Source organism: Elephas maximus, chromosome 17 (assembly GCF_024166365.1).
Source record: "Elephas maximus indicus isolate mEleMax1 chromosome 17, mEleMax1 primary haplotype, whole genome shotgun sequence".
Taxonomy (NCBI): Eukaryota; Metazoa; Chordata; class Mammalia; order Proboscidea; family Elephantidae; genus Elephas; species Elephas maximus.
Window position 1 is genome coordinate 41,501,803 of NC_064835.1, and position 27,127 is coordinate 41,528,929.

Genomic DNA, 27,127 nt, shown 5'->3' on the forward strand with positions numbered 1-27,127 from the left:
TGGTGCAGTGATTAAGAGATTGGCTGTTGACCAAAAGGCTGGCAGTTCAAATCCACTAGTCGCTTCTTGGAAATCCTATGAAGCAGTTCTACTCTGTCCTATAGGGTTGCTATGAGTCAGAATTGACTTGAAGGTTTATAACTATTCATGTAGACACAATTTTCCTAAAAGCAAAATTGCTAAGTCAAATGAATGCATATTTTTAGGGCTTTTGATATGTACTCTGAGCCTGCTCTCCAGAAAAGTGTGCCAATTGTATATTATCTTAATACTTTCAATTTTTCCAGTCTCTGGATTGATTTCTAATGTTACTAAAAGTATAAGATCATTGAAACTAGTCAGAGTCTCAATGCTTTAAGGGTGTTTTGCATTCAACTGCTCACTATTAGCATTTCACACATTTTTTTCCACCAAGTCCTACCCATTAGTGAAAGTCTGCTGATAGCCAGGACATATGGTTCTTTTATACCCACCCATCACATGCCCCCAAAAGCCTAAACTTAAGGTAAGTCAATCACCTTGTACACACAGACCTTGGGTCTCAGATACATATGATAAAAACCTCTAGGATTATAGACAATCTACCTGGATTATTTTGTTAAAAGAAGAGCAAGTAAAAAAGATCCTGAAGTGTTTCAACCTGCACGAAAAATAAAGAGCCCCAAGTTCCATGAGGCAGGCAAAGGAATTCAACTTCTGGCTCTACCACTTTTTACTGTGTGTCTAACCTTATAGAGGCATGTTGAAGAATATGACTAATCATATATAATACACTGTTAGGGGCAACTGTAGGAGGTACAAATAATTACGAGAACAAAATGTCAGAGTAAGCTTGATAAAAAGTTCAACATAACTACTAAAGCAAGTTGAGTGCCTGCTAAAGGTTTACTAGAAGTAGGATATGTAACAACTGTGGCTTTATTTCCATGTACACAGAGCTGAAAATCCAGAACAGCACTGAAGCCTCTTGTGGGCTATCTGCATGCAGTTTTTTTTTTGGCGGGGGGGGGGGGGGGGGGGGCAGGTAGGGGGTTTGTTTTTTTGGCTCAATAATAAATTTAATTAATCCTTTTTTATAAATTGGTGTATTCCTTTGGGTCTCAATTTATTCCCTTACATGACCCTGGGCAGTGTTAACATGTCACTTTGTGCATCTGTTTCTGTTCTCCATAAAATACAGATGATAAAAGTACCCTCACAGTGCTGTTGTGAGAATTAAGTAACTCAGAAAACTACTAAACAGAGCCTGGCACAGAGTCGGTGTTCCATAAATGTCAGCTATCATTAAAATTAAAATAGACCTAAAGCAAAACCCTGGTGGTGTAGTGGTTAAGTGTTATGGCTACTAGCCAAAGGGTTGGCAGTTCGAATGTACCTGGCCCTCCTCGGAAACCCTATGTGGCAGTTCTACTCTGTCCTATAGGGTCGCTATGAGTCAAGAATTGACTTGACGGCAGTGGGTTTGGTCTTTGGGTTTTTTTTAAGTAGAAAATAAGGGCAGTTTTCTGAAGACAGGTATGGAAATAGTTAAAAGGTTCTAAAATGAATCAACATCAAAATGTGAACTGAGATTTTTAAAAAAGACAAACATACATAACAGTACTACCGAAAGACTGAGAAAGTGACCCAGAGGTTGGGTAAGTACATTATATTCTGTCTTAGTTACCTAGTGCTGCTGTAACAGAAATACAAGTAGATGTCTTTAACAAAGAGAAATTTATTCTCACAGTCTAGGAGGCTAGAAGTCCAAATTCAGGGCACCAGCTCCAGGGGAAGACTTTCTCTGTCAGCCCTGGGGGAAGGTCATTGGCATCAATCTTTCCCTTGTCTAGGAGCTTCTTTTCACAGGCACCTCGGCTCCAAAGAACATCCTTTGCTCCCAGTGCTGCTTTCTTGGTGGTATAAAGTCCCCATTCTCCTAGTCCATCTGAGTAGTGACTCCACCTTTTGAGACCCCAGAGGTTGTGGCCCTACCCTATGAGACAGAGGCAGCTCTGCTTCTTGTGTTCCTTGGCCCCTTGGGCCTCACCGCATACATCTGCCCTGCTGGAGAGAGTGATCCAAAGCTTTTTAGCTTCACCAATAAGTGCCTGGAGGCAGGCCTACTCTGCCACTAAACTTCAGCTGGAAGGCACTCATCTCTCTTGCTCCTTGGGTCAGCAAGCCTAGCTCCACCAATAAATTCCTGGAGGCACCCCACCCTAGCAGGAAGCCTCCTGCACAAAGGCACTCAGCTTTCTCTGTGGGTCAGCTCCAGCACTGTCTCGCACTGGTCTCCTGGTTCTGCTGCTGCTTCTCGCCATCTGCACCGTCTCCAGTGTAACAGCTCTCATTTCCTTCTGAGCCCTCACCAGAATTATCTTTGATGTCCATAATTCCAATCAAGTCTCTTCAAGGTAATCTAGACTTTTATTAGGCACGTTAAAACTCTTCCAGCCTCCATCAATTCAGTTTCAAAACAGCTTCCACATTTTAGGTATCCGTTAGAGCAGCACCCCACTCCCAGTACCAAGTTCTGTCTTAGTTATCGGTGTTGCTATTTAACAGAAATACACAAGTGGATGGCTTTAACAAACACAATTTTTTTCTCTCGCACTTTAGGAGGCCATAAGTCCAAAGTCACAGTACCAGCTCCAAGGGGAAGGCTTTCTCTGTCAGCTCTGGGAGAAGGTCCTTGTCATCAATCTTCCCCTGTCCTAAGAGCTTCTCAGCACAGGGACTTCAGGTCCAAAGGAAGCACTCATCTCCAGGTTCTGCATTCTTGGTGGTAGGAGGTCCCCGTCTCTTTGCTTGCTTCTCTCTTTTATATCTCAAGAGACTGACTTAAGACACAACCTAATCTTGTAGATTGAGCCATGCCTCATTAACGTAACTGCCTCTAATCCTGCCTTATTAACATCATAGAGGTAGAATTTATAACACATAGGAAAATCACATCAGATGACAAAATGGTGGACAATCACACCATATTAGGAATCATGGCCTAGCCAAGTTGACATATTTTGGGGGCATACAATTCAATCCATGACATTTCTTTGTCTCTGAAAGACTATTAACTCTGGAATGCATACATTCTTACTCTTCAAGCCAGATCACCAAATGACCTAGTATTTTGATCTCTACAACCAACAGCTAAGAAGGAACCCTTGAATGTAACCTCCCAACTGTTATGTTTATCAGAAACTAGCCAGGGTGAAATAAGATGAATGTGTTAGAAGTTAGGAAAACTGTTAGCACAGGGGGGCAAGTCATTGAACGTTTCTGGGCCTGAATTCCTTAAGTTCTGTAACTGGATCAAGTCGAAACACCAAGACTACATACTTGACCTATATTATTTTAGCAAATGACCAAACTGAGTTTTACTGTCATGTGGCTTTTAGTAACCGATCACAAAAAAGAGCTGTATGAAACCTATCACACAGAATTTTAGAAATGAGAACTTTGTCTATTCAGTGATTTCCATAATAAAGATCCATGTAAGAATTGTTTTTATGAATTATTAGGTTATTTTTATAATTATTATTTTATAATCATCAAATAATTACAATTATTTTATAATTATCATAATTATTATGAATTATCTCATTCCTCCTTTCTGACGCTGGTACTTTACCCTTTTCTTCTTGGCTTCAAAAAAGATCATGGATAAATTCAGTACAGCTATGATAGCCATGCTGGCCTTATGACATACAAATCCATGGACAGGTTTTTACCATTACAACTTTCTTACCTGTATTTTCCCTGGTCCTTATTTTTAAACTGATTATGATTGTATTGTGTATGTACTTGGTGGGAGCTGTATCAAGCAAAGGTCAGTCGTGGAAATAAAGCTTGGTATGACTGAGAGGGCCAGACTACGCAGAACCTTAAAAACCAGGCAGACAAATGGATCTTGACTCAGGGTACTACACAGTGGAGCCATGGCTCTAATTGAGGAAAACAGGATGAACTGTAGAAAAGGTACAGAATGGAGGCAGGAGATCAGTTGGAAGGTGCTGCAATAACCCTGGTATGAGAGACACACAGCCTAATGGCTGTTTTGGGTGTACAGGGCACACAGAATGTCTCTCCCTCAACTTGATTTAACAGACCAAGTTAAGAGATTTCGCTGACACAGATATGCTTGCTTCTTCAAAACAATCAATTGTAAATAAGAGCTTTTTTTGAGGGACTTCTAAGTCCCTCAAACCTCTGCTTGGTCTTCTAAGTTTACAGGCGAAATGGGTACTGCCTCTTGAAATGTAAGAATTACTTTTTCTTATAAACTTTATATATTATAAATATTATAAGGAATTGAAATATTAAATTTTCATATAAAATTAAACACAAGTTTTTACAAGGTTCATTCATGAAAACAAAAAAATATACAAGTTAAATGTCCCTATTTATTCCCCTTCTACACATAATGGATCATATTATCCACTTCAGAGGGCTGACATGAGGCTTAAATAAGGAAGCCAAATGGTATAAAATACCAGAGTAACTGGTACACAGCAAGTGTACATTAATGTTAGCTTATTGTACATGTTTGCCAAGGTTAGCTTATATTCAGGCTTGCCATAAAATTTACCTTCTGTAAGTGTAAGCTACGACCGGATCCTGAATTCCTTTAAGTTGTGCATGATCCTTATTCTATGGGTCATATAACCACTCCCTTGAGCAATTTCTTTAAATTATTGAAGGTTTTTGTAATGGACCTTCTCTGTGACTTCCTCTAGTACATTTAACCACAGCCAGGGAGTAGAGCAATCAACCTAGGAGACAGCAACTGGGCTCTGAGAGATATTTACTCTCAGCTCTCAATTGTTTACTGCTAAGGTCCCAATCTATTCTGGTTTCCTCCTTCCTAGGTCTTGTCTGGTTAACCCTTGTTTGGAGTATATGCAATTCCCTTTCTTGCCTAACAGGATTAGGTTACACCCAAAATAGCTGTGACTTCTATATTCAAATAAGACTTTGATAAGAAGTGACTCTATCTTTGGCATACTCTATGTATTACAAGTTGATGATGCTATTAGTTTTTCTAGCAATAAAAAAGTACAATGAGGATGGTCTCAGATTCATGGTATTTTTCTAATAATAATTGGTATCACTAGGTAAAAGTACATATTTAAAAATCTCATTATTATTTGCATTTGGAAAATTACATATTTGCATATTATGTTAAAGACACTGTTACACTACTAAAAATTTTATATTACACAAGGGCATAATCTGACTACAGTTTAAGACCCAATGAGAAAGATAAACAACCTTCTATTTTAACAACAGAAAATCTAAGAACTCCAAGTTTAGAAATAGTATAGAAAGGAACATTATTTCACTTTATTTATAATAGCAAGAAACTGGGAACAACTCAAATATCCAACAACAGGAAATTGGTTAAAAAAAAATCCTAGAACCAGAATTTACTTTAAGTCATAAAACAGAACTGTGAGCAACCATTAAAAATGTTGCAAAAGTATGTAGTGACACGAAAAGATCTAACTGTATTTTTATAGTCCATATATTATATCAAGGAACCCTGGTGGTGCAGTGGTTGAAGCTCTTGGCTGTTAACCAAAAGGCAATTTGAAACCACTCTGCTTTGCAGGAGAAAGACGTGGCAGTCTACTTCTATAAAGATTTACAGCCTTGGAAACCCTGTGGGGCCGTTCTACTCTGTCCTATAGGGTCACTATGAGTTGGAATCAACTGGATGGCAGTAGTTTTTGGTATATCATATCGATGTCTTTCTAGATAACTACCTAACAGTTCTCTCTCCTCAAACATTCTAACCTTCACCTATCCTCATTCATCCTAACCCTGCTTCCTGTTTTACTGAAAAAACCAACTCAATCAGAGACTTCTGTAATTTACTACCACAACATTTACCTACTAGTCAGCACCTGTGCCATATATGCTTTTCTGTTCCAGTGGCTGGAATATCTCAGTAAAGACAAACCCCCTCACTTGTCCACTGCATCTCATCCCTCTGAGTCATTCATTAAAGCTGCACTTCGTCACAATGACAGAAGAGGGCGCTTTAAATGAGCAATCCTGTAAACCAGTTCAAATCGCCAGTGTTGAACAATCTTGAACAGGCATACACGTAAGCACTCTTCATCTGTACAAAGCTACAAAAGAAAACAGAACAAAAATATACCAGCTGGTGAAAATTAACAAGCTAGTGCTGTTCTCCCCCAAACTCGCCCCGCCAAAAAACCCACAAACATGTAGCAGAATAACAAAAATCCAAACGGAATTAAATATCCTTGTTTAGGGATACCAAAAAAATACCTTTTCTCCAAATTCAAATACTAAGACCAGAACTGAACCATAAATTAGATAGATAGATAGATAGATAGATTAGATAGATAGATAGATAGATAGATGATAGATAGACAGATAGACAGACAGACAGATAGACAGATAGATAGACAGACAGATAGATAGACAGATAGATTAGATAGATAGATAGACAGACAGATTAGATAGATAGATAGATTAGATAGATAGATAGATAGATAGATAGATAGATAGATAGATAGATAGATAGATAGATAGATAGATAGATAGATAGATAGATAGATAGATAGATAGATAGATAGATAAAAAGCAAGTATTCCATTTGACTGACTCTAGAAAAGAAACATCAGGGGAAAAAAAAAAAAAAAGAAACCTATATTACAAGATACCCAAGAAAGATTTGATTGAAAACTTTTTAAGGGTACTGTACAAAGGTGGATGAGGATGAGGGGAAGAAAGTGAAATAACGAGCAAGGAAAACAACAGAAAAAAAGGCAAATGTAACATAAAGCAACTATAATATAAAATGACAGAAGTAAAACAAAAAATAGCAATTGTTTTAGTAAGTGTACATGGGCTTAACTCACTTATCAAAATCTAAAGCAAACTTATTCAGAAAAACTAAAGATACAGTGACTGCCAAGGCAACCAGTGCTGGGACAACTGAATATCTGCATGCCAGAAAATGAATTTAAACCCTTCACTCATACCATTCCCAAGAATTGAATCAAAATGAATCACAGACCTAAATGTAAGAGCTAAAACTGTCAAACTTTTAAAAGGAAGCATAAAAACAAATCTTCGTGACCTTGGGTTAGGCAAAGAATTCTTAGATACAACACCAAAGGTTATGATCTATAAATGGAAAAAAAAAAAGATAAATTGTACTGCATCAAAATGAAAAGCTATCATGATGCACTGTTGTTGTTGTGTGCTGCTGAAGTCAATTTCAACTCATTGCAACCCTACAGGACAGAACTACCCCATAGGGTTTCCTACACTGTAATCTTTACTGGAGAAGACTGCCAGGACTTTTCTCCTGTGGAGCAACTGGTGGGTTTTAACCGCCAACCTTTCAGTTTGCAGCTGAGTACTTAACCACTGAACCACCAGGGTTGTTTATGCTGCACTGCTGGTGTTGTTAGGTGCCACTGAGTTGGTTTCAATTCACAGCGACCCTACATAGAGCAAAACACTGCCCAGTCCTGTGCCACCCTCGTAATTGTTGTTATGCTTGAGCCCATTGTTCCAGCCACTGTGTCAACACATCTCCTTGAAGGTCTTCCACTTTTTCACGGACTCTCTACTTTATCAAGCATGTTGTGGACCAGTCCCTCCTAATAACATGTCCACAGTATGTGAGATGAAGTCCTGCCATCCTTGCTTCTAATGAGCATTCTGGCTGTGCTTCCTCCAAGACAGATTTGTTTTTTCTTCTGGCAATCCATGATGTATTCAATATCCTCCACCAATACCACAACTCTAAGGTGTCCGCCTTATTCAAGTCCAGCTTTTGTATGCATATGAGGCAACTGAAAACATCACAGGCACACTTTAGTCCTTAAAGTGACATCTTTGCTTTTTTAACACTTTAAAGAGATCCTTTGCAGCAGATTTGCCCGATGCAATGCATTATTTGATTTTTTGACTGCTGCTTCCACAAGCGTTGATTATGGATGCAAGTAAAACAAAATCCTTGACAACATCAACTTTTTCTTCATCTACCATAATGTTCCTTATTGGTCCAGTTGTGAGGATTTTTGTTTTATGTTGAGGTATAATCCATACTGAAGGCTGTGGTCTTTGACCTTCATCAATAAGGGCTTCAAAACCAATTTCAGTAAGCAAGGTTGTGTCATCTGCATGTTGCAGGTTGGCAATGAACCCTTCTCCAATTCTGATGCTGTGTTCTTCATAAAGTCCAGATTCTTGGATGATCTGCTCAGCATACAAATTGAGTAAGTATGATGAAAGGATACAATCCAGACGCATACCTTTTCTGATTTTAAACCACTCAGTATCCCCTTGTTCTGTTCCAACAACTGCCTCTTGGTCTATGTACAGGTTCTATACGAGCACAATTAAGTGTTTTGGAATTTCCATTCTTTGTAACATTATCCATAATTTGTTATGATCCACACAGTCGAATGCCTTTGCACAGGCAATAAGATACACATAAGCCATAGAGTGGGACAAAATATTTGCAAACCACACATTTGATAAAGGACTTTTATATAACATATTACATGGAACTCTTGCAACTTAATAATAAGACAATAGCCCAATTAAAAAATGGGTGAAAGATCTGAAGAGACAGTTCACCAAAAAAGATATACAAGTGGCCAATAACCACATGAAAAGATGTTCAACGTCACTAATCATCAGGGAAATGCAGACTACAGCTACAATGAGGTCCCACTTCACCTCTACTAGGACAGCTATAATCAAAATGACTGACAATAACAAGTGTTGACAGGGATGTAGAGAAACTGAAACCTCCCTATATTGTGCCCGGAATGTGAAATGATGCAGCCGCTTTTGGCAGTTCTTAAAAAGTTAAATATAAATTTACCATACCCCATATGACCCAGCAATTCCAACCCTTGTAATCTACTCAAGAGAAATAAAAACACGTATCTGCACAAAAACTTACAAAAATGTTTATACCATAAATATTTATAATAGCTAAAAATGGACGATAATCCAAATACCCAACAGTAGAATGCAAAAACAAAGTGTGGCTTAACCATATAACGGAATACAACCTGCAAATTAAAAAATATTACTGATACATGCTACAACATGGACGAAACTCAAACATTATACTACATGAAAGAAGCCTGAAGAAAAGGCCACATAATGAAATTTATATGACATGCTATAGAGACAGAAAATAGGCCAAGTGGCTGCCGAGGGCTGGGGGTGAGATTGGGGAGTGACTGCAGATGGTTAAGAGTGGTGATGGAAATGTTCTAAAACTGAATCGTGGTGATAATTGTACAACTTTTTAAGTTTACTAAAAAGCACTGAAACCACCTAAAAAGAATGATATATAAATTTTATCTAAATAAAGCTGTTTAAAAAAAAAAATTCTATATGGGAGTAAGAGGACCAAGAATAGCCAAAGCAGTACTGAACAATAACATAAAGAAACTAGTTTTATCCACTGAGGTCGCCAAAGCCAACTTCTAGAGATATCTGAGAGAAAAAAATAAGCAAGCTAAATTCTAATTTTACCTTTTTATGTCTGTTTTCTTTTTATTTACATGATGACTTCTTTTCAGTATCTAAAACCTAATATTAAAAAGAAAAAAATAATGTCTAATCCAGGTACATCATAATACTTCTAAAATCTTCTAATGATTTCAGTAATATTCATCCTAATAATCATCTAATATTTACAACTACAACAGGAATTAAAGAACGAATTTTATATATATCATTTTTCCACATACATTTCATACTAATAAATAACCAAATATTTGGTACAACTTCTAATTCCAGAATAATCTTTACGGTTTTAAACCTAAAGATATCTAGAAATAGGCACCTTCGACTTTCTAATATTTGTATATACTCATCTGCCACGAAATAGTTAAGGTTTGGTTTTAAAATAATCTTATATTTCAATTAATTTTGAAAAGACTAGCTCCAGGTAACATACAAGAATATAAAGTAAACAACCATTATCTTCCCATCTTTTCTCACAGATTGAAAGACGATTTGAAGAAAATACTTTGCAATAATTACTTCAGTATCTTTGCTGGAACTTGAGAATGTTTTATCAGCAATGATGCTTACTTTCCTCGTAGGAGGATTTACAGCAGGAGTACTATTTCCATTTGCTTTGCTTTCTTTTGTTCAGCTGAGCTAATAAGGTTGCTAACCAGACTGTGGATTTCAAAAACATTCCAGGTTATACCAGCAATGAGTCAAATTACTTTCAGCTACAAGGAAAAATACACAAATGAAAAATAATTTTCTAAACTGAAGTAAGTTCTTAAATTATCATTCCTGATACATGTCCTAACCTATAAGAAACATTTCTCTTTTCAAATTCTCACACTTAGTTCAAATAGATTCTTAAGGAAAAAAAAAAGATTGTTAAAAGTGTACTTACTTTAGCTAGCAGTTCTTGTGTTTCGGCAGTCAGTGGAGCATGGGAAAACTTGCAATGTTCTCCCTGATAACATTTTGCTCCTGTATGGTAAAATTTGCATGGATATTCATGTAACTCAAATGTTAAGGAAGAGAACAATTTTAATCCAGCTCAAGTAATTTATGCTATTAATTTAATGACTTTAGTTTTCCTACTAGCATTCTCCATTTAAAACATAACACAATAAGTTTTTCATTGGGTTACATGAAAAATCTAATTTTAGGATGGATATATAAATAAAGGTTATCAAGTATCACTTTTTTCCTTCTTATAATAGATTACTGGTATACTTCATTGATGTGAGATAAGGACATGCACTTTAAATACCTTGGGAAATGTGATTATTTTTAAAACATTCTTTTGGGATGGGGAATCAAGGTTAGCCTCTTATTTAAATGTCTTACAAATCTGGATCCTTCAAATACTAGGCTTATTTAAACTAGGATAAATTTATACAACTTCAATATTATTTTCTAGGAAAAAAATCCTCAGATTAGAATTGTTGTTTTTACAACATTTCTATGCCATTTGCACATAGGATCAAAGGTTATTCTTCAAATTACGGAGCACTAACTTCTATAAAATACAGAATATAAAGAAAATAAAACTAAACCCCATCACCGTCGAGTCGATTCTGACTCATAGAGACCCTATAGGACAGGGTAGAAATGCCCCATAGGGTTTCCAAGGAGTGGCTGGTGGATTCTAACTGCTGACCTTTTGGTTAGCAGCTGATCTCTTAACCACTGCACCACCATACCCAAAAAACTAAACCCATTGCCATCGAGTCAATTCCAACTCATGGCAACCCTATAGGACAAGGTAGAACTGTCCCATAGTTTCCAAGGAGCACCTGGTGGATCTGCCTGGTGGATCTGAACTGCCAACCTTTTGGTTAGCAGCTGTAGCACTTAACCACTACATCACCAGGGTACTCCCAAATTATGAAATCCCTACCTCTTTTCATAAAGTAGTTTATAAGAACATGTATTCAATAAGGCAACATCACAGCAAAAATTCTGCCAAAGTCTTTCTGGAACTTCAACAGGTCTCATGAATTTGCTACATTACTCAGGTTGAGCAAAAAGGATCTTCATTTGAGAGATTTTCCAAAAAATCCCTTTTTTCTTTCTCAGAAAAATCTGTATATAACTTAACTTAATCACTCTGATGCTGAGTTAGGCTTAGTTAGTTTTGCCATATTTAAAACACTAGTTTTATTCAAAATTTTGCATATATAAAATGTTCACATAAAAACCTATGAAGAGTAAAGTTACTTTAACTTGAGATAAAGGATATTATGCAAATACAGGCAGTTTTCACCTCTGTTACAATATCCCTGCACATAAAATTTACACATTTCCTTTTTCTTCTCTAGTTCTGCATCATGATCAAATTTACACTGGTCTCCCTGGGCCAAAAGAAGGAACAAGAAAAAGTCATTGTTTTTCATAGTTAAATCAATACATTTTAATTCCCACTAAACTTTAGATAAGCCAATGATTCCAGAAAGAACAAAGGTCTCAGCAGTATGGTCTGATTCTTAATGAGTTATCACATAACCACATCATATGTATCTGCTTAAAATTTTGTTAAGTCCCAAACATTTTTAACACAAAACAGTTAAAAAACTTATCCAATTTATTACTTTCCTAAACATAAAGGAATATTTCACTAAAATTTTCCAATTCAACCTTTCTCAGAAGGAAACAATTTTATAAACCTACAGGTGTGATTTCAGTGTCAAACAGAAACAGGAATTGATTTTAGCACACTTTCGCTATACCTCATATTTTGTATACCTTAATACATTTCCGCTCAAGAAAATATTTACAAATTTGTTTTCCTTTTCGTTCCACTGTATGCTGGTTGATGAATCCCTGGCTCATTTTCACACACTGCTGCTTCTCCTTAGGTTTACCATCCTTCAAAAACAAAAACAAATAACTGAATGTAATTTGTTTAACAAATTAAATATTTTATTCTGTTGTGCAAAATTATATTTTAAACCATTTTTAAAACATTAAAAAGTGATTCCTCTAACTTGTTCTTTGTGTCCAAGATCTGGACTTTTGAACATGAGTTGAAAATAAATGTTTTTTTTCAGTTTAAACTGCATTTTCATCTTTCGACATTAGTGTTTGTGCAATTTGAATATTTTATTGTACTCTACCCTTATTACTGTGCAAAAACGAATGGAAAAAATTAGAAAATGAGAGTGCTACTACTTGTCATAAAAAGTGAAGTTGTTAGAAACACACAGCAGAGCCGGAATCATAAGGTAAACCAAAAGCAGTGAAATCTTTAACTTCAATAGCTACTCACTGGGTGTGAGGTGAGTATGCAGCTGACCAGCTCATTAACAAACATGACTAGAATGCCCTCACAGGTGGCAATTAAGGTATAAAAACAAAAGTATAATTGAGGGTTTATAATACATTTTAACTCTTGAGAAACATGAACTACTTTTAATATGCTAACTAGTAGATAGTTTACAGCTTTTGCATACAGAATTTTTTAATACAGTTTTAGGAATAACAATGTGGGCAAAGATGAGAACTGACTGTGGAGTCATTTATATGCTCTGCTTCTCAGTGTCAAATTTCCACTCAGCACCACCAAAATTAAACTCTACTAAACTAGTAGTGGTGTCTTAAAGATATGTGTCAGTTTAAACCTTTGGTTGTATTTATGTTATTAAATTCTAACATGTATGTTTAGTCTTCAGAATTTGTTCTCAGGGGGAATGACTGTCAGCTTTGGCAGAATAATCATGAAAGGGAATACTGACCGGGGGTCAGGTAACAAAGTTCTAGCCCTGGCTTCACCTTATGTTGCTATGGGCAGTTACCTGAACTTAGTGTTTCAGGTTCCTCATTTGTAATTATGAAGGCAGGGCTAGATTTTATATAAATCGGTTTTAATCTGTAATATTTGGTATTTCTAATATTTTACTAAGCCCTAACGCTCATCCTCTGTGATCGAGCTTAATGAAAAGGCTGCCATCCAGTGTGGACACCCTCAGAAAAGCAAAGTCCAGGGGAGTTACTCCTTGTTCTACCCTGATTATATCTGTAGACCAAGGGACAGGAATGTCTATAAAGCAAAATTAGGAGGGTTGCTGGTGAGGAGGAAACCCTGGTGGTGTACTGGTTAAGTGCTACGGCTGCTAACCAAAGGGTCAGCAGTTTGAATCTGCCAGGCACTCCTTGGAAACTCTGTTCTACTCTGTCCTACAGGGTCACTATGAGTAGAAATTGACTTGATGGCAATGGGTTTTGTTTGGTTTTTGGTTGGCTGGTGAGGAAATTTGCTAAGGCCAATACTCAGAAATATTCATTTTTAATCTCCAGAGGAAGTCATGAACCAATACAGCATCGACTACAGTAGTGAACCCTGCATAACTCTGTGGCCTCTGAAACAACCTCATGGTTATCTTATCTACTCTCTGTTTGCTTTTTCGTAGTTATTAACAGTACACACTCAAAAATCAAACGGTTCATGTGTATGTCTTCAGGGGTACAGGGAGAACACTCAGGCCTAAAATGAGTGCTGGAAGCTAACGAGTGAGGGAAAGTAGCTGCAGTGCTAAGAATAAAGAACACAGAGAGACACATGAGGGCATGAGATCTTCACCGACGGATAGCCCTAATTTCTTGGGATGCCCTCTCACCTCTAAATATCACACAGCACTTCTCGTCATCGAGTTATAAGAATCAGAGAGTATGTAGGCGTCCTTCTACATTTACATTCTCGTACCTCTTCCTGGGAGCCATTTTTTCTCAACGAAGCACTTGATTCTTTGTTTCCAGTGCCAGCCCATTTTCGCTTCATTTTCTTCTGTTTGCCATTCTTGTGGCCTGCTTTAGAATTTTTATTTTTTTGTTTAACCGCTAAAAACAAGAAAGTTAACTTTTTTAATGACTTAAAAATACAATAGCAGTTTGCCCTTAAGAAATACGTTCTATAATACTCCACGAAAAGTTCTCTACAGTCCAATGAATGAAAACTGATAAAATGCTGATCTGTTTTTCTGGAAGCTCTGGGATTAAGAGACCAAACCGAGAATTCTGATAATACAATCTAGATCCCCAGTTCATTTTTTTTGAAAATGTGTAAGGTATTATCAGGCGAAAAAGCAAAATAATCAATGGACTCAATCTTGCAAGCCAGAAACCAGAACTTTCTGAAGCATTCAGACTGTGATGGATCTAATCAGGAACTGCCACGGCACTAAAAAAGTAAAAGCTTCAAGCATTTAAAATGACCTTGTATGTAATTCACTTCAAATTTTTCACTGAAACACATTTTATAGATTAATCTACAGACCCATTAAATAGCAGAAACACTTTGAGAGGGAGGGGGAAAAAAAAACAGGAAAACTAATTTACAGTCATCATTTGCTTTCATATCTAGGGCCAATTCTCATTTTAGCAGTCTCCAAAGAACGTTATTTCTGAGTTATAGTCTGATATACAATCATTCCTGACATCAGTTAGATCAGTTCTACTTTAAATGACAACAGTACAAACAAGCCAGGATTTGGCATTCTCTTCTTGGAAGTCCTCATGGGCTCTGATAACCATCCTGCACCCCTAGCTCCTCCTGCAAAGAGTTAGCATCTATATATCAAGCAACCAGGTCTCAGGCCATGCAAATTCATACCTGGTGTAAACCTGCATGAAAATCATGATGTTATCATGCGATGAAGTGTAGGAAAAACTCCTGTCCATATATGGACAATTATGAGTGCTTCTCTAGATAAATTTTAAATGGTAAAATAGTCTCTGACACTTACTTTGCTGGGTACCTTTTGCCCTCTCTTTCGTCACGGATTCTACAGGGAACAGTGAAGGTTGAGCAGTACTTGCCATTTCTTTAGCTTGTATGTATCGTTTAAGCTCTTCAGCAAAATTATCTTCTGATCCCCAACTGCAGACATCGTCATCGTTATACGCGTCGTAGTCCTTACTTCTTGATTTCCTAAGATGCAAACTCTTCTGTGGTATCACAGAGCTTCCAGAGTGCCTAAACTAAGTAAAAATTAAATTTCCAGTTTTAAAAAACTAGCACAATTTTTTCAACAAAGGTGACCCTGCTGAGATGTTGGAGGGGGGCGGAGAGCAGCAGCCCTTTTTCCTGAGGAGGGGTGCTAGAATAAATGGGTTTGCATAACAACAACAACAAAAATAAAACAAAATTAGTCCCTGTTCTGGACTGGATTGTGTCCCCCAAGAATATATGTTGTAAATGCTAGCCTCTATTTTATACCTGTAGTTATAATCCCATTTTCAAATGGGTTGTCTTTGCTATGTTAATGAGGCAGGATTAGTATAGGGTGTGTCTTAAATCAGTCTCTTTTGAGATATAAAAAGAAATTAAACAAGCAAGAAAAAGAAGGAGAAATGGGGGGAGATTGATGGCAAACCACATGGAGATTTCCAACAAACCAGGGAACAAGTTGAAGAGACAAGGACCTTCCCCCAGAGTTGACAGAGTAATCCTTCCCCTAGAGCCAGCACCCTGAATTTGGACTTCAAGCCTTCTAAACTGTGAAAGAATAGATTTCTGTTTGTTAAAGCCATTAGTATTTCTGTCACAGCAGCACAAGATAATTAAGACAGCCCCCTACTTCATAAAAATAGTACCCATAAAAATCAAATTCCAGGTGAAATATAAACTTGAATGTGAAAGGAAAAACAATAAAGCTTTTAGAAGATAATGTAGGAACATATCTTCATTATCTCAAGATATTTAAGTAAAACATATAAAGCACTGAATATAAAGGAAAACATTAATAAATTTATATTAACGTCATGAATCTCTTTTCATTGAAAAATGCCGCAGTAAAAAAACAAGAGCCACAAACTGAGCTGGTATTTGCAACACATTACCCACCCACAACGATGAGGAAAAAAAAAAAACAAAACTTTTATATCCAGTGTAAACTATACATCAAGAAAAATCAGAAAGGCGGCGGGGGGTGGGCAGGGAATGACAACTTGAACAAGCACAAACCGTAAATCCAAATGGCCAAACCTATCAAAAGATGCTCCATTGTTGTTAGTATTCAGGAAAATACAAATAAAACTACAATAAAATACCACTGTACCCGCACCAGATGGCAAAAAATAAGAAGGGTAATGATACCAAGTGTGGGCCAGTGTGTGGAGCAGAAGAAATACAGTCTCTCATACACTGCCTCTGGGAATAAAAACTGGTATAACCACTTTGGAAAATGGTTTGGTGCTATGGTTAAGGGAAAGATGCTGAGACTGACACCCAGCAGCTCCACTTCTACATGAACACAGAGTACATGTGCCACAAGATACAAGTGGATGAACTTAGTCACCTAGTGCTGTGGATGGCTTTAACAAACAGAAATTTATCTTCTCACAGGTTAGGAGGCTGGAAGTCCTAATTCAGGGTGCTGGCTCTAGGGGAAGGATTTCTCTCTTGGCTCTGGAGGAAGGCCCTTGTCCCGTCTGAATTTCTGCTCCTGGGCGATCTTTTTGTGACTTGGCACCTCTCTTCACTCTCTCTGCTTGTTTAATCTCTTCTAGATCTCAAGAGACTGACTCAGGATAACACCCGACACTAATCCTGCCTTGTTAACATAACAAAGACAATTTATTCCCAAATGGGATTATAACCACAGGTAGAAAAAACCCAAAATCCAAACCCACTACTGCTGATTCTGACTCATAGAGACCCTATAGGACAGAGTAGAACTGCCCTACAGGGTTTCCAAGGCTGTTATCTTTGGGGGAGCAGACTGCCCCATCTTCTCCTGCAGAGCAGCTGGTGGGTTTGAACCGCTGACCTTTCGGTTAGCAGCTGAGTGCTTAACTGCTGCACCACAGACATAAAGGTTAGAATTTACAACACATATTTTTGGGGGACATAATTCAATTCATAACATGCATGTAGCAGCATATGTCATAGTCACCAAAAATGAGAAACAGATCAAATGTCCATTAACTAAAGAATCTGGTATATTCAGGTAATGAAGTGAAATAACATGAAGCAATGAAAATAGACACACAACTATATACCACAATATTTAAGAATCTTAAAAACATAATGTAGAAAAGAGCATATATAAAACTACTCTATTTTTATAAAACTCAAACACAAGCAAGACCAACTATATTCTTCAGGGTAACTACATGTAGTAAAACTGTAAGGAGAGGCCAGGAAGTGATTATTATGCGAGTCAGGACTGTGGTTATCTCTAGGAGGAAACAAGGTGGCATGGCTGAGAAAGAAGGTATGGGAAGCCTGCAGGTTTTGCAATGCTCTTTCTTGACTTGCCAAGTGTTTCCTAGCAGTCTTCTTTGTAATGGGCTGAGATACTACACATTTATGTTCTATGCACTTGTGAGTACAGCCCAGGCGGGAGCAGGCCTGCTTGGGGTAAAACATGGGTGCCCATCTTCTCACAGCAGTGCTCCTGGAAATGACTTAAGATAACTGCAGAATGCTGTATCCGCCTTTTTTGCTGGGTTGGGGCTATATGTGGACTGGGGAGCTTTAAGCTGGGATATAAGACTGGGCCCTGACGAAAACAGTAATAAAAAATGTGTGGGAAATCGAAGCTGCAGTTTCTCAGTGTCAAGATGGCTAACCCATACAGCCCTTGGCTCTCATCCATGGCGGCCATACATGACCCAAAGGGCAAAAGCTGTAGACTTGGGTAGATGCTAGGCCTCCCAAAGAGATGAAGATGTACTTGCTCATTCCTGTCCTGTCGCCTTATATAAAGCTAAGTACAAAAGCACCATATTAAAGCCTGTCTGATGGCCAATCCACACCCATTCTTCTGTAGATGTGCTGAAACTCACAATTTAAAAAAAAAAAAAAGGGAAACGAGGAGCAGACACTGGCTTTAAACTATAAATCACTAAGGTAGTTAAGTTAGCAAAATCAAAACCCTTAAAATGTTTCATCTTTTTTGAAAGTTTAAAACTCAGAAACAGGAAAAACCTAAATAAAAGAAATTCACTAAAAATAAGAAGAATGTTAAATGACAACAAGGTTCTTGAATGACAAATTAAAAAAAAAGAAAAAAACTCCAACCAAGTTTCCCTGACATAAACTGGGTCCCAAATGCTGACTAACATGAAACAAACAGGATTCCTGTCTGGTTTTTCCGTATGTCAAATTAGTCTTACTTTTGGGGGAATTTGCTCACATTCCAGTTTTATTTTCTCTTCGTGTATTTCTTCAACTTCTGTAGCATCGATTTCATCATCAATTCTGTAAAAAAAAAAATCAAAAAGGGCTTTTTCAACCTGAAAAGGCTTCATACCACAGCATTAAGATCCACTGCTCCAGCTTATCTTCAACATGTCCTCAAAGACATTCCAAATTCAAGTTCTGCTCCAAATACTCCAGAAAAATAACGTATGAAATTGTGATAAAGAGTAAATGTCAATATATGCTTACAGCAAACTGAAATGCTGAAAATTTACATTACATAACCTTAATATTCAAGTATTAAAGCTATAGAAATCACTCATTCATCCATCATTCTATTCATTCAACAAATACTGAGTATCCACCATACACCAGTTTCTGTGCCTTAAATCCTAGGATGCAACAATGAAAACTATAGATCCTGTGCCAACCCTCTGAGAGCTATCTGCCTGGGAAAAAGAAAGACAGCCATTTCAGTAAGGTATGACATGTATAAGTGTATTCATTAGGAACACTTAAGACAGGCTTGGGGACCAGAGGTTTTCTGAGCCTAAGAAACTTGTAAGACTTAAGAAACAAAAAGGAGTGTAAGGGAGAAAAGTACTCCATTTAGAATGAAGAAGTGTGCTCTGAGGTTAGAAGGACAATGAAAAAGAAAAGCTGTTTTCAGACTCTCAAAAACCAAGAAGTTTACAATCCATAGACATTTTCTCAAACAATTCCTCGAGGATACTCCAGCAAAACTAAAAATGAGTCCAAGAAGGATAAAGATACGAAGTACAAGAACTGGTGAACAAAGCAACCAATAAAATTTATAAATGAATCCAAATAATGGTCGATGCTATACAGATAGGGGACTGAAGAAAATGTCTCAGCAAGCAGTGACTGCTGAATAAAAGCTCTGAAAGAGTTTTGAACTAAGATGAGGTATATACCAGACAACGCTCAGCTGCTAAACAAAAAGTTGGAGGTTCGAGGCTATGCAGAGCCGCCTTAAAGAAAGGTCTGGCAGTCTACTACTGAAAAACAAGTCATTGAAAACTCCACAGATTACAGTTCTACTCTGACACACACAGGATAGCCCTGAGTCAGAATCAACTCGACAGCAACTGTTGGTTGGTTACATGCCAGATAAAAGCAAGGACTAGGAAATGTGTATATCCTTAAAAGAACGTGTTGCAAATTGCTAGAACCAGGAAAATGTGAATAGTGGCTTTGTGCTTTCCAAGGTTACAGCAGCTCAGGCTTCACAGCTTCATCCAATTAAACAGTTTACCACTGATCCATCCCAATTCAGAGTTTTTGAGTTACATCTATCAGATAGAGCACCGAGTTATGAGCTGTCAACAGAAGCCACCACTACAAGTGCCAATAAACCAAACACTTGTGAAACTTTATTGTTCCAGTAACACTTGTGAAACTTTATTGTTCCAGTCTTCAGGAACGAATCCTCACACGCAGTAAGAAGCAAGCTCTCCTTAGGCGGTATAACAATGACAATATTGACTACAACAGCAGTAACAACAGCACCTAACCACATAAAACTTGCTATGCATCAAGCGCTGCTCCATGCACATTACACATATTTTTATAGATAATAAAAATGAATTACAGAAATCTTATGTAACTTGTTCAATGTCACAGAGATAGTAAAAGGTGGAGCTGAGATTTGAGGCCAGGCAGGCAAGCTCTACAGTGTGTGCTGCAAAGCCACACTGCCCATTCCAAGCAGGTGTCCCCTCTCACCACTCCACTGCCAAGGTTCACAATTCTCAGTACCATATCACCTGACCTATGAGCAGGATGGGATAGAGTTGATCACCCTTTCCTCTATAAACCACATTGCTGGCTTCAGGAACACTGAGCTTTCCTGGTTTCTTCTTCCCTAACTAGCTGCTACTTCCCAGTCTCCCTTTGTTGGTTCCTCATCTTTACAACTCTAAAAGTCAGTCCTCTTCTCTTCCTTGTCTATACTCTCGTTCTAGGCGATATCCTTCTACCTCATGGCTTTAAATATCATCTATAGGTCGTCGACTCCAAAATTCAAGTCTCTAGCCCAGACCCCTGCTCTGAAATCCAAACAGAGTCGACTCCCATTTGACATGCCCACCTGGATATCTACTAGATATAATATGCCCCAAACTAACTCTTGGTTGTTACTCCAAAACCTAACCCTCCTGCTACCTTAAACGGCAACTCCATCCTTCCAATGACACTGTTCAATATTCCTGAAGTCAATCTTGACTCTCCCCTAACATCCTCCATCCAATCTGTGAGGAAATCTAGTTTAGTGTACCTTCAAAATACATCCATATCTGATCCAAGCTACTCTTGTCCCTCTACATTCTACTCTCAACACAACCTGAGTGACCCTAATAAAATCTAAGTCAGATAATGTCATTTTCTGCTGAAAACCCTCCAATGGCCTCTCATCTCATTCAGAGTGGGACCTACAAGGCCCTCCACAATCTGCCTCCTTCTACTCCTCACTGCCTCTCAGATTTCAGGTCCTCCTACTCTTGCTCCACTCCACTTCAGGAGTTATACTGGCCACTCTGCTGCTCCCCACCCAGTCACATCAACCTCACTCCACCTCAGGACCTTTACATGGACATCCTCTCTCTCATCCTCATCCCTCAGTGGGATGTTACTTTACCAGTGAGGCTTTACTTGAGTATCTTTTTTAAAATGTGTACACCCTCCCTACAATCCCACCAGCACTTCTTATCCTCCTACTCTGCCTTCATTTTCTCATCACCTAAAATACTATGTATTTAGGTATTGTCTCCCTCTCCAATGTAAATTTTATGATGTAAATCTCTCTTTTGTCCATTTATGATTATAGCCCCAAAGCGTCGAATGTCTGGTACGTAGCAGACGCTCAATAAATTTTTGTTAAATAAATGAGAAGTATCCCCACCACAAAAGTACTAGAAGAAAACCTAAAACCATAAAATGAAAGATTAATTCATTTGACTACACTAAAAAACAAAACAATTAAAAAAAAAAAACCTTTCTACACTGAAATTAATGCCGTAAGTAAAGGCAAAAGACAAACGAAAAGCTGGGGGAAAATATTCACATAAGGGGTTAATCACCCTAACACATAAATGCTAAAATTTGAAAGACCAATAAAGAGAAAAAGTGGGCAAAGGATATAAACAATGAACTGACAGTTCATAATTCACCTATCATTTTGGCAAAAATCCCAATCTTTTACCACAGGATTTGTTACTGAGATTTTGGGGAAACAGGCAGATCACTGGTGGGCATGTAAATTGGGAAAATTCCTAGGGAGGTCAAACCCAAAAAAAGCCAAACCCGTTGCTGTAGAGTCGATTTCGACTCATAGCGACCCTAGAACTGCCGCATACAGTTTCTAAGGAGCACCTGGTGGATTCGAACTACCGACCTTTTGGTTAGCAGCCGTAGCTCTTAACCACTATGCTACCAGGGTTTCCCTAAGGAGGTCACCTGGCAGTATATTCTTAAATTACAAATATAAATACATTTTGATCCACTTGAGAGAAGTTATCCTACAGAATAAACTCGCCCACGGACAAAATAACAAGCTTACAAGTTTATTTACCGCAGCATTATTTGTAGTAGCACAATAATGGAAACAAGTCAAAATTCATAACCAAGGACTAAGTTTAAGTTAGGTATGGCCATTCAGTGGAATGCTACACTGCTGGGAAAAAAGAATGATGACGTCCACTGTGTACTGATGTGGAAAGTTTCACCTAGAAGTACATTTTTATACTATCGTTTTTGTTTATATTAAAAAAGATTCAGAAACCAAGCACAGGGGTTACCAGTGTGAGTGATAGGTTGGAAGTGGGCAAACAGAACACAACGTTGGGAGAGACTTTTCACTGAATACTTGTTTTAGTTTTGAATCATGTGAATTTACCTACTCAAGCTTAAAAAAAAAAAAAGATCCCAACCATGCCAGGTTTACATATTTACATATTCTAAAAATAAATACAAATGATTGTTGCTAAATCAGTCATCTCCGTCTGATGACAAAAAAATCTGTTCCCATTTTTTGGATTTTATTTTGAGAATGATCATTAAGGCACTGAATGTCCAGTTTGCTCAGAATGTCTACTCATGCGCTTCAGTGAAGTTTGTAAATGGGATCTTTCACGCAATAAAGTTTCAAACTGATATTATTGTTACTTGTTTTCTGCTAGTTTAAAGTCAGGAAAGGTGTGCTTCAGGAGTGTATTCTTTCACCATACTTATCCAATCTGTATGCTGAGCAAATAATCTCAGAAGCTGGACTATATGCAGAACTTGGCATCAAGACTGGAGGAAGACTGATTAACAACCTGGGAATGCAGATCACAGCCTTGCTTGCTGAAAGCTAAGAGGACTTGAAACACAATGAAGATCAAAGACCACAGCCTTCAGTATGGATTATACCTCAGTATAAAACAAAAATCGCAACTGGGCCAATAAGCAACATTATGATAAACAAAGACTGAGGCTGTCAAGGATTTCATCTAACATGGGTCAACAATCAACACCCATGGGAGTAGTATTTAAGAAATCAAACAATGTATTACGTTGGGCAAATCTGCTGCAAAAGATGTCTTTAAAGTCTTAAAAAGCAAAGATGTCACTTTTAGGACTAAGGTGCACTTGACCCAAGCCATGGTATTTTCAGCCGCCTCATATGCACGCTAAAGCTGGAAAATTAATAATAAAAACCAAAGAACTAACCCATTTGAATTATGGTATTGGCAAAAAGTACTGAATATACCATGGACTGCCAGAAGAACAAACAAATCTGTCTTGGAAGAAGTAGAGCCAGACTGCTCCTTAGAAGAGAGGATGACTTCATCTCATGCACTTTGGACACGTTATCAGGAGGGACCAATCCCTGGAGAAGGACATCATGCTTAGTAGAAGGTGAATGAAAAAGACAAAGAACATCAATGAGATGGACTGACACAGTGGCTGCAACACTGGGTTCAACCATAATGACTGAGAGGATGGCACAGGACCCAGCAGTGTTTCTTCTGTTGTACACAGGGTTTGCTACGAGTCACAACGGACTCAACAGCATCTAACAACAAGAAAACACTGTGCTTTCTAAGATGATTCACCTTGCTGAATTCTACTATGTATTTTAGTAGTTTATCAATTGCTTCTTCGTGCTCTTCTAAGTAAATGATCCTCTCATCAGCAAGTAATTAGTGTTTTGTTCTCTATTTATAGGTCTTATTTTATTCTGGTCATTTTGCATTTGAGTAATGATAAAATCATAGGTCCTGGAATCAGACTGGGCAACTTAATCTTAGTTTTACCACTCAGGTTGTGCCATCTTGTTACATTATTTAGCCTGTCTCCATTTTCTCATCTGTAAAATGAGGACAATATCTTTTCTTTGAGGTGGTTGTAAGGATTAGATGACATGTTTTATACAAAGCACATGGTAAAGCCTTGGAAGTATCCTGAATTGATAATTTCAGGCGATTAAAGTATTTGATACTGAGAGGTAACAGTCGGGATGAGGGAAATACAGGTATAAAGGACGCGCGCCAAGGTTTCAGCTTAGGGAAATAGGGGAACACAGAAAACAAGATGGCTTTGCCTCCCTTTAAACTCAGAAAGAAGCGAATGACTATCTAGGCATAAACTACATTACACAGGTCTTCAAGAACGAAATCGACAAATTAGTGCCATTTTGGCTGCTTCCTTTTTCAACATAACCCGAAACCGTTGTGGTCAAGCCGATACCAACTCAAAAGTACAACTGCCCCCACGGGGTTTCCAAGGAGCAGCTAGTGGATTCGAACTCCCCACCTTTTGGTTAACAGCCAAGCTCTTAACCACCGCGCCATCAGGGTTCCAACATTAAATCCAAAAGAGTCTGATGCTCTATTACGGTCTTTACAATCTTGCGCAAATCATGGCCTGAAGAGAGACAGTACACCATTTTATGAATCCATGGTTTGGGCCCTTCTACCAAGGCGTGCCAGGACGTCGGTGGCAAGCTCTGCCCTCTAGGGGCCGGTGGTCCAGCAGACAGACAATGGGGGAGCGGCAGTGTCCCGCCGCCACAGCGGGCTCCCAGGCCGGCCCTCTGAGGACCGCACCGCCAGGACACGTGCGCCGCGGCCGGAGCGCCCGCAGTCTCCCTCGCCCCACCCGGGTGGCCGGCCACCTGAACCCGTTCCTGCTGCCGCCCAGGCTCTCGGAACCTCTGGCCACGGAGGCCTACAAACGGGGCCCCCTCCGGCTTCTTGCCCCAGATGACCTCTCGGTCCGGCCTGGCCGATCCCGAGAGTCCGCCCCACGCGCTCCCGCGGCACCCGGCGGTGCAGCCATGGGCAGCCTCCAGTGAAGAGGCGGGACGACCCGGCTCGGGCTCCTGCAGACAAAGGATGAAGAGATAGGGATCACCTTTCCTCAGAGTCCGTGGCCGGCTTTTTGCCGAGGGCCGGGTTGGGGGGTTTGGAGAAAAGGTTTTCAAAATCCATGACCCCGAGACGGATCTCCTTCTCACGAGCCGAAAGCCTCCAGCCAAGCAGACCAGGTAGCCACCGAGGTGAGGAGACCGGCTCCGAAGCCACGCGAAGGGCCACAAGCCCCGCCCCCGGTACCGCCCCGCCCCCCCCCCCCCCCGCGCACGCGCCCTGGGCCCCGCTCCCGAGACTCCGCGCACGTCCGCTGCTCTGCGCAGGCGCCGCCCTAATTGTGGCCTTCTTCATCTTTTCTCATAGCTACTTTGTAGAATTCCTAAACTTAGGGCCCGTGGTGGCACTGTGGCTAAGAGCTCCGCTGCTAACCAAAAGATCGCCAATTCGATTAGCCACTCCTTGGAAACCCCATGGGGCACTTCTACTCTGTCCTATTGGGTTGCTATAAGTTGACGATGGCAACGGGTTAGGTTAGTGCTTAGAATCTCCATCACTTAGTGAAAATGAGTTCATTGGAAACTAGAATGTTTCTAAGGAATCGTAGCACTAGCCAACATTTATTTGAACACTCACTGTAGTACTACAGATATTAGCTCTTTTAATCCTCACAACAACCCTATATGATATGTACTATTATCTTTTACATTTTTCAGATGGGAAAACAGAGGTATGAACAGGTCATGTAACTTGCTCTACAATCTAATGAGATTAAAATAAACACACAAGTAACTTTAAAGGGAAAAGTCCGTTAAAAAGTACTCAGAGCTAAGAGGATTCAGAAGAGAAAAAAAGAGCATCCGTTTGGGAAGGCTTCTTGAAAGGGATGGATTTGAGTTACGCCTGGAGATAATTCCGGTAGGAAGAGACGAAGTTACTGGTGAAAGGGCATTCCAAGTGGAAAGTATCGTATGAATAAAAATATCAAGGCACAAAAGTACAGCATATATTTGAAAAATGGTGAATTGTTCAGCTTTGCTTACCATAAAGCCAATATAAGGAAATGGTAGAGAGGAAGGCTTAAACTGTAGGTTGGGCTAATGTCAGAGAGCCTGATTGATTCTATTAAGTGAAGGGACTGTTTGATTCCTGGCATGAATCAGGAGCCACCTCACAGACAATAAAGGCAAGTTCTATGAAGCTAGATATCTTCCCCCAGAGAACTTCTGTTTCCCCCTCTCGTTTATATTGTACACAACCACCTTCTTTTGTACGCGGATTATTACTGAAAACTGGGAGGAAAATAGAATTGTATTAAGTAGATAAAAACTAGTGGTACCCCCTTTTTGAAAGAAAATACTATATTATAGAATTCGAATTATTATCGTACATAATTTTTCACATACAATGTCCAGCATACATCAAAAGATAGCAAGGCATAAAAGGAAATTAGATTTAATAAGTAAAAACATCAGACAAGAAAAACTGACCTGCAAAGACACCAGACACTGGCATTTTCAGACAAGGACTATAAAAGGCTACATATGTTTGTGGTAGGTTGATTTCAAAAATAGCCCAAATTCTCCACACATCTCTCTATCCACATCCTCTGCACATGACTTCGCAACTCCTCCCATCAAGGAGGAATTGATTTCTTTTCCTCTTTAAATTGAGTTGGCCTTGTGACTTGCTTTGGCCAATAGAATGCAGTAGGGAGTAGCCTACCAGGCCTTGTATGTGCATGCTCCCTTTCTCTCTCTTGAACTCCTGTCTCTTGCAAGAGAATAAGCCCAGGCCTGCTGAGGATAAAGAAGTGAAGGACAAGACAAATGGAGGGGAACAAAGATATCACAGCCAACAGCTAGTCAACCCCTAAAAAGCAAAACCACATGGCACACACGGCAGACCTCACACATGTGATGGAACTCAGCAGAGAACTGAGGAGCCTCCCAAATGATTCCAGCCCAAATTATTGAGCCAGAGAATTGTAAACTAAGTAAATGGTGGTTGTTTTAAGCCACTAAGTTTTAAAGTAGTTTATTGTACAGCAATATTTAACTGAAACAATATCTAAAAAAAGAAGAAAAGACCTGCTTGGAAGGAAAAATATAAA

At 38.8% G+C, this 27,127-nt stretch overlaps 1 protein-coding gene across 5 annotated transcripts in view; it reads right to left on the minus strand.

The window, feature by feature from the left end:
• ZC3H8 (zinc finger CCCH-type containing 8) overlaps positions 1–25,243 on the minus strand; it is a 52,192-nt gene extending 26,949 nt beyond the window's left edge. Inside the window, exons 1-10 of one of the 5 annotated variants that reach the window (XR_007513630.1) lie at positions 25,061–25,243; positions 18,622–18,706; positions 15,246–15,480; positions 14,207–14,340; positions 12,250–12,372; positions 11,745–11,858; positions 10,409–10,516; positions 10,090–10,235; positions 9,526–9,582; positions 1,070–6,116 (exon numbers count right to left, since the gene is read on the minus strand). Coding sequence is in view for 4 of the 5 variants with exons in the window: in XM_049856808.1 (XP_049712765.1) it covers positions 9,547–9,582; positions 10,409–10,516; positions 11,745–11,858; positions 12,250–12,372; positions 14,207–14,340; positions 15,246–15,480; positions 18,622–18,706; positions 25,061–25,137 (912 nt within the window). In the remaining variant the exon portion in view is untranslated. Of the gene's footprint in view, positions 1–1,069; positions 6,117–9,525; positions 9,583–9,894; positions 10,236–10,408; positions 10,517–11,744; positions 11,859–12,249; positions 12,373–14,206; positions 14,341–15,245; positions 15,481–18,621; positions 18,707–24,460; positions 24,572–25,060 lie in introns of those variants that run through there. The other 4 variants (XM_049856810.1, XM_049856807.1, XM_049856808.1 and 1 more) reach the window with 4 other exon arrangements.
• Between the last annotated feature and the right edge of the window lie 1,884 nt (positions 25,244–27,127).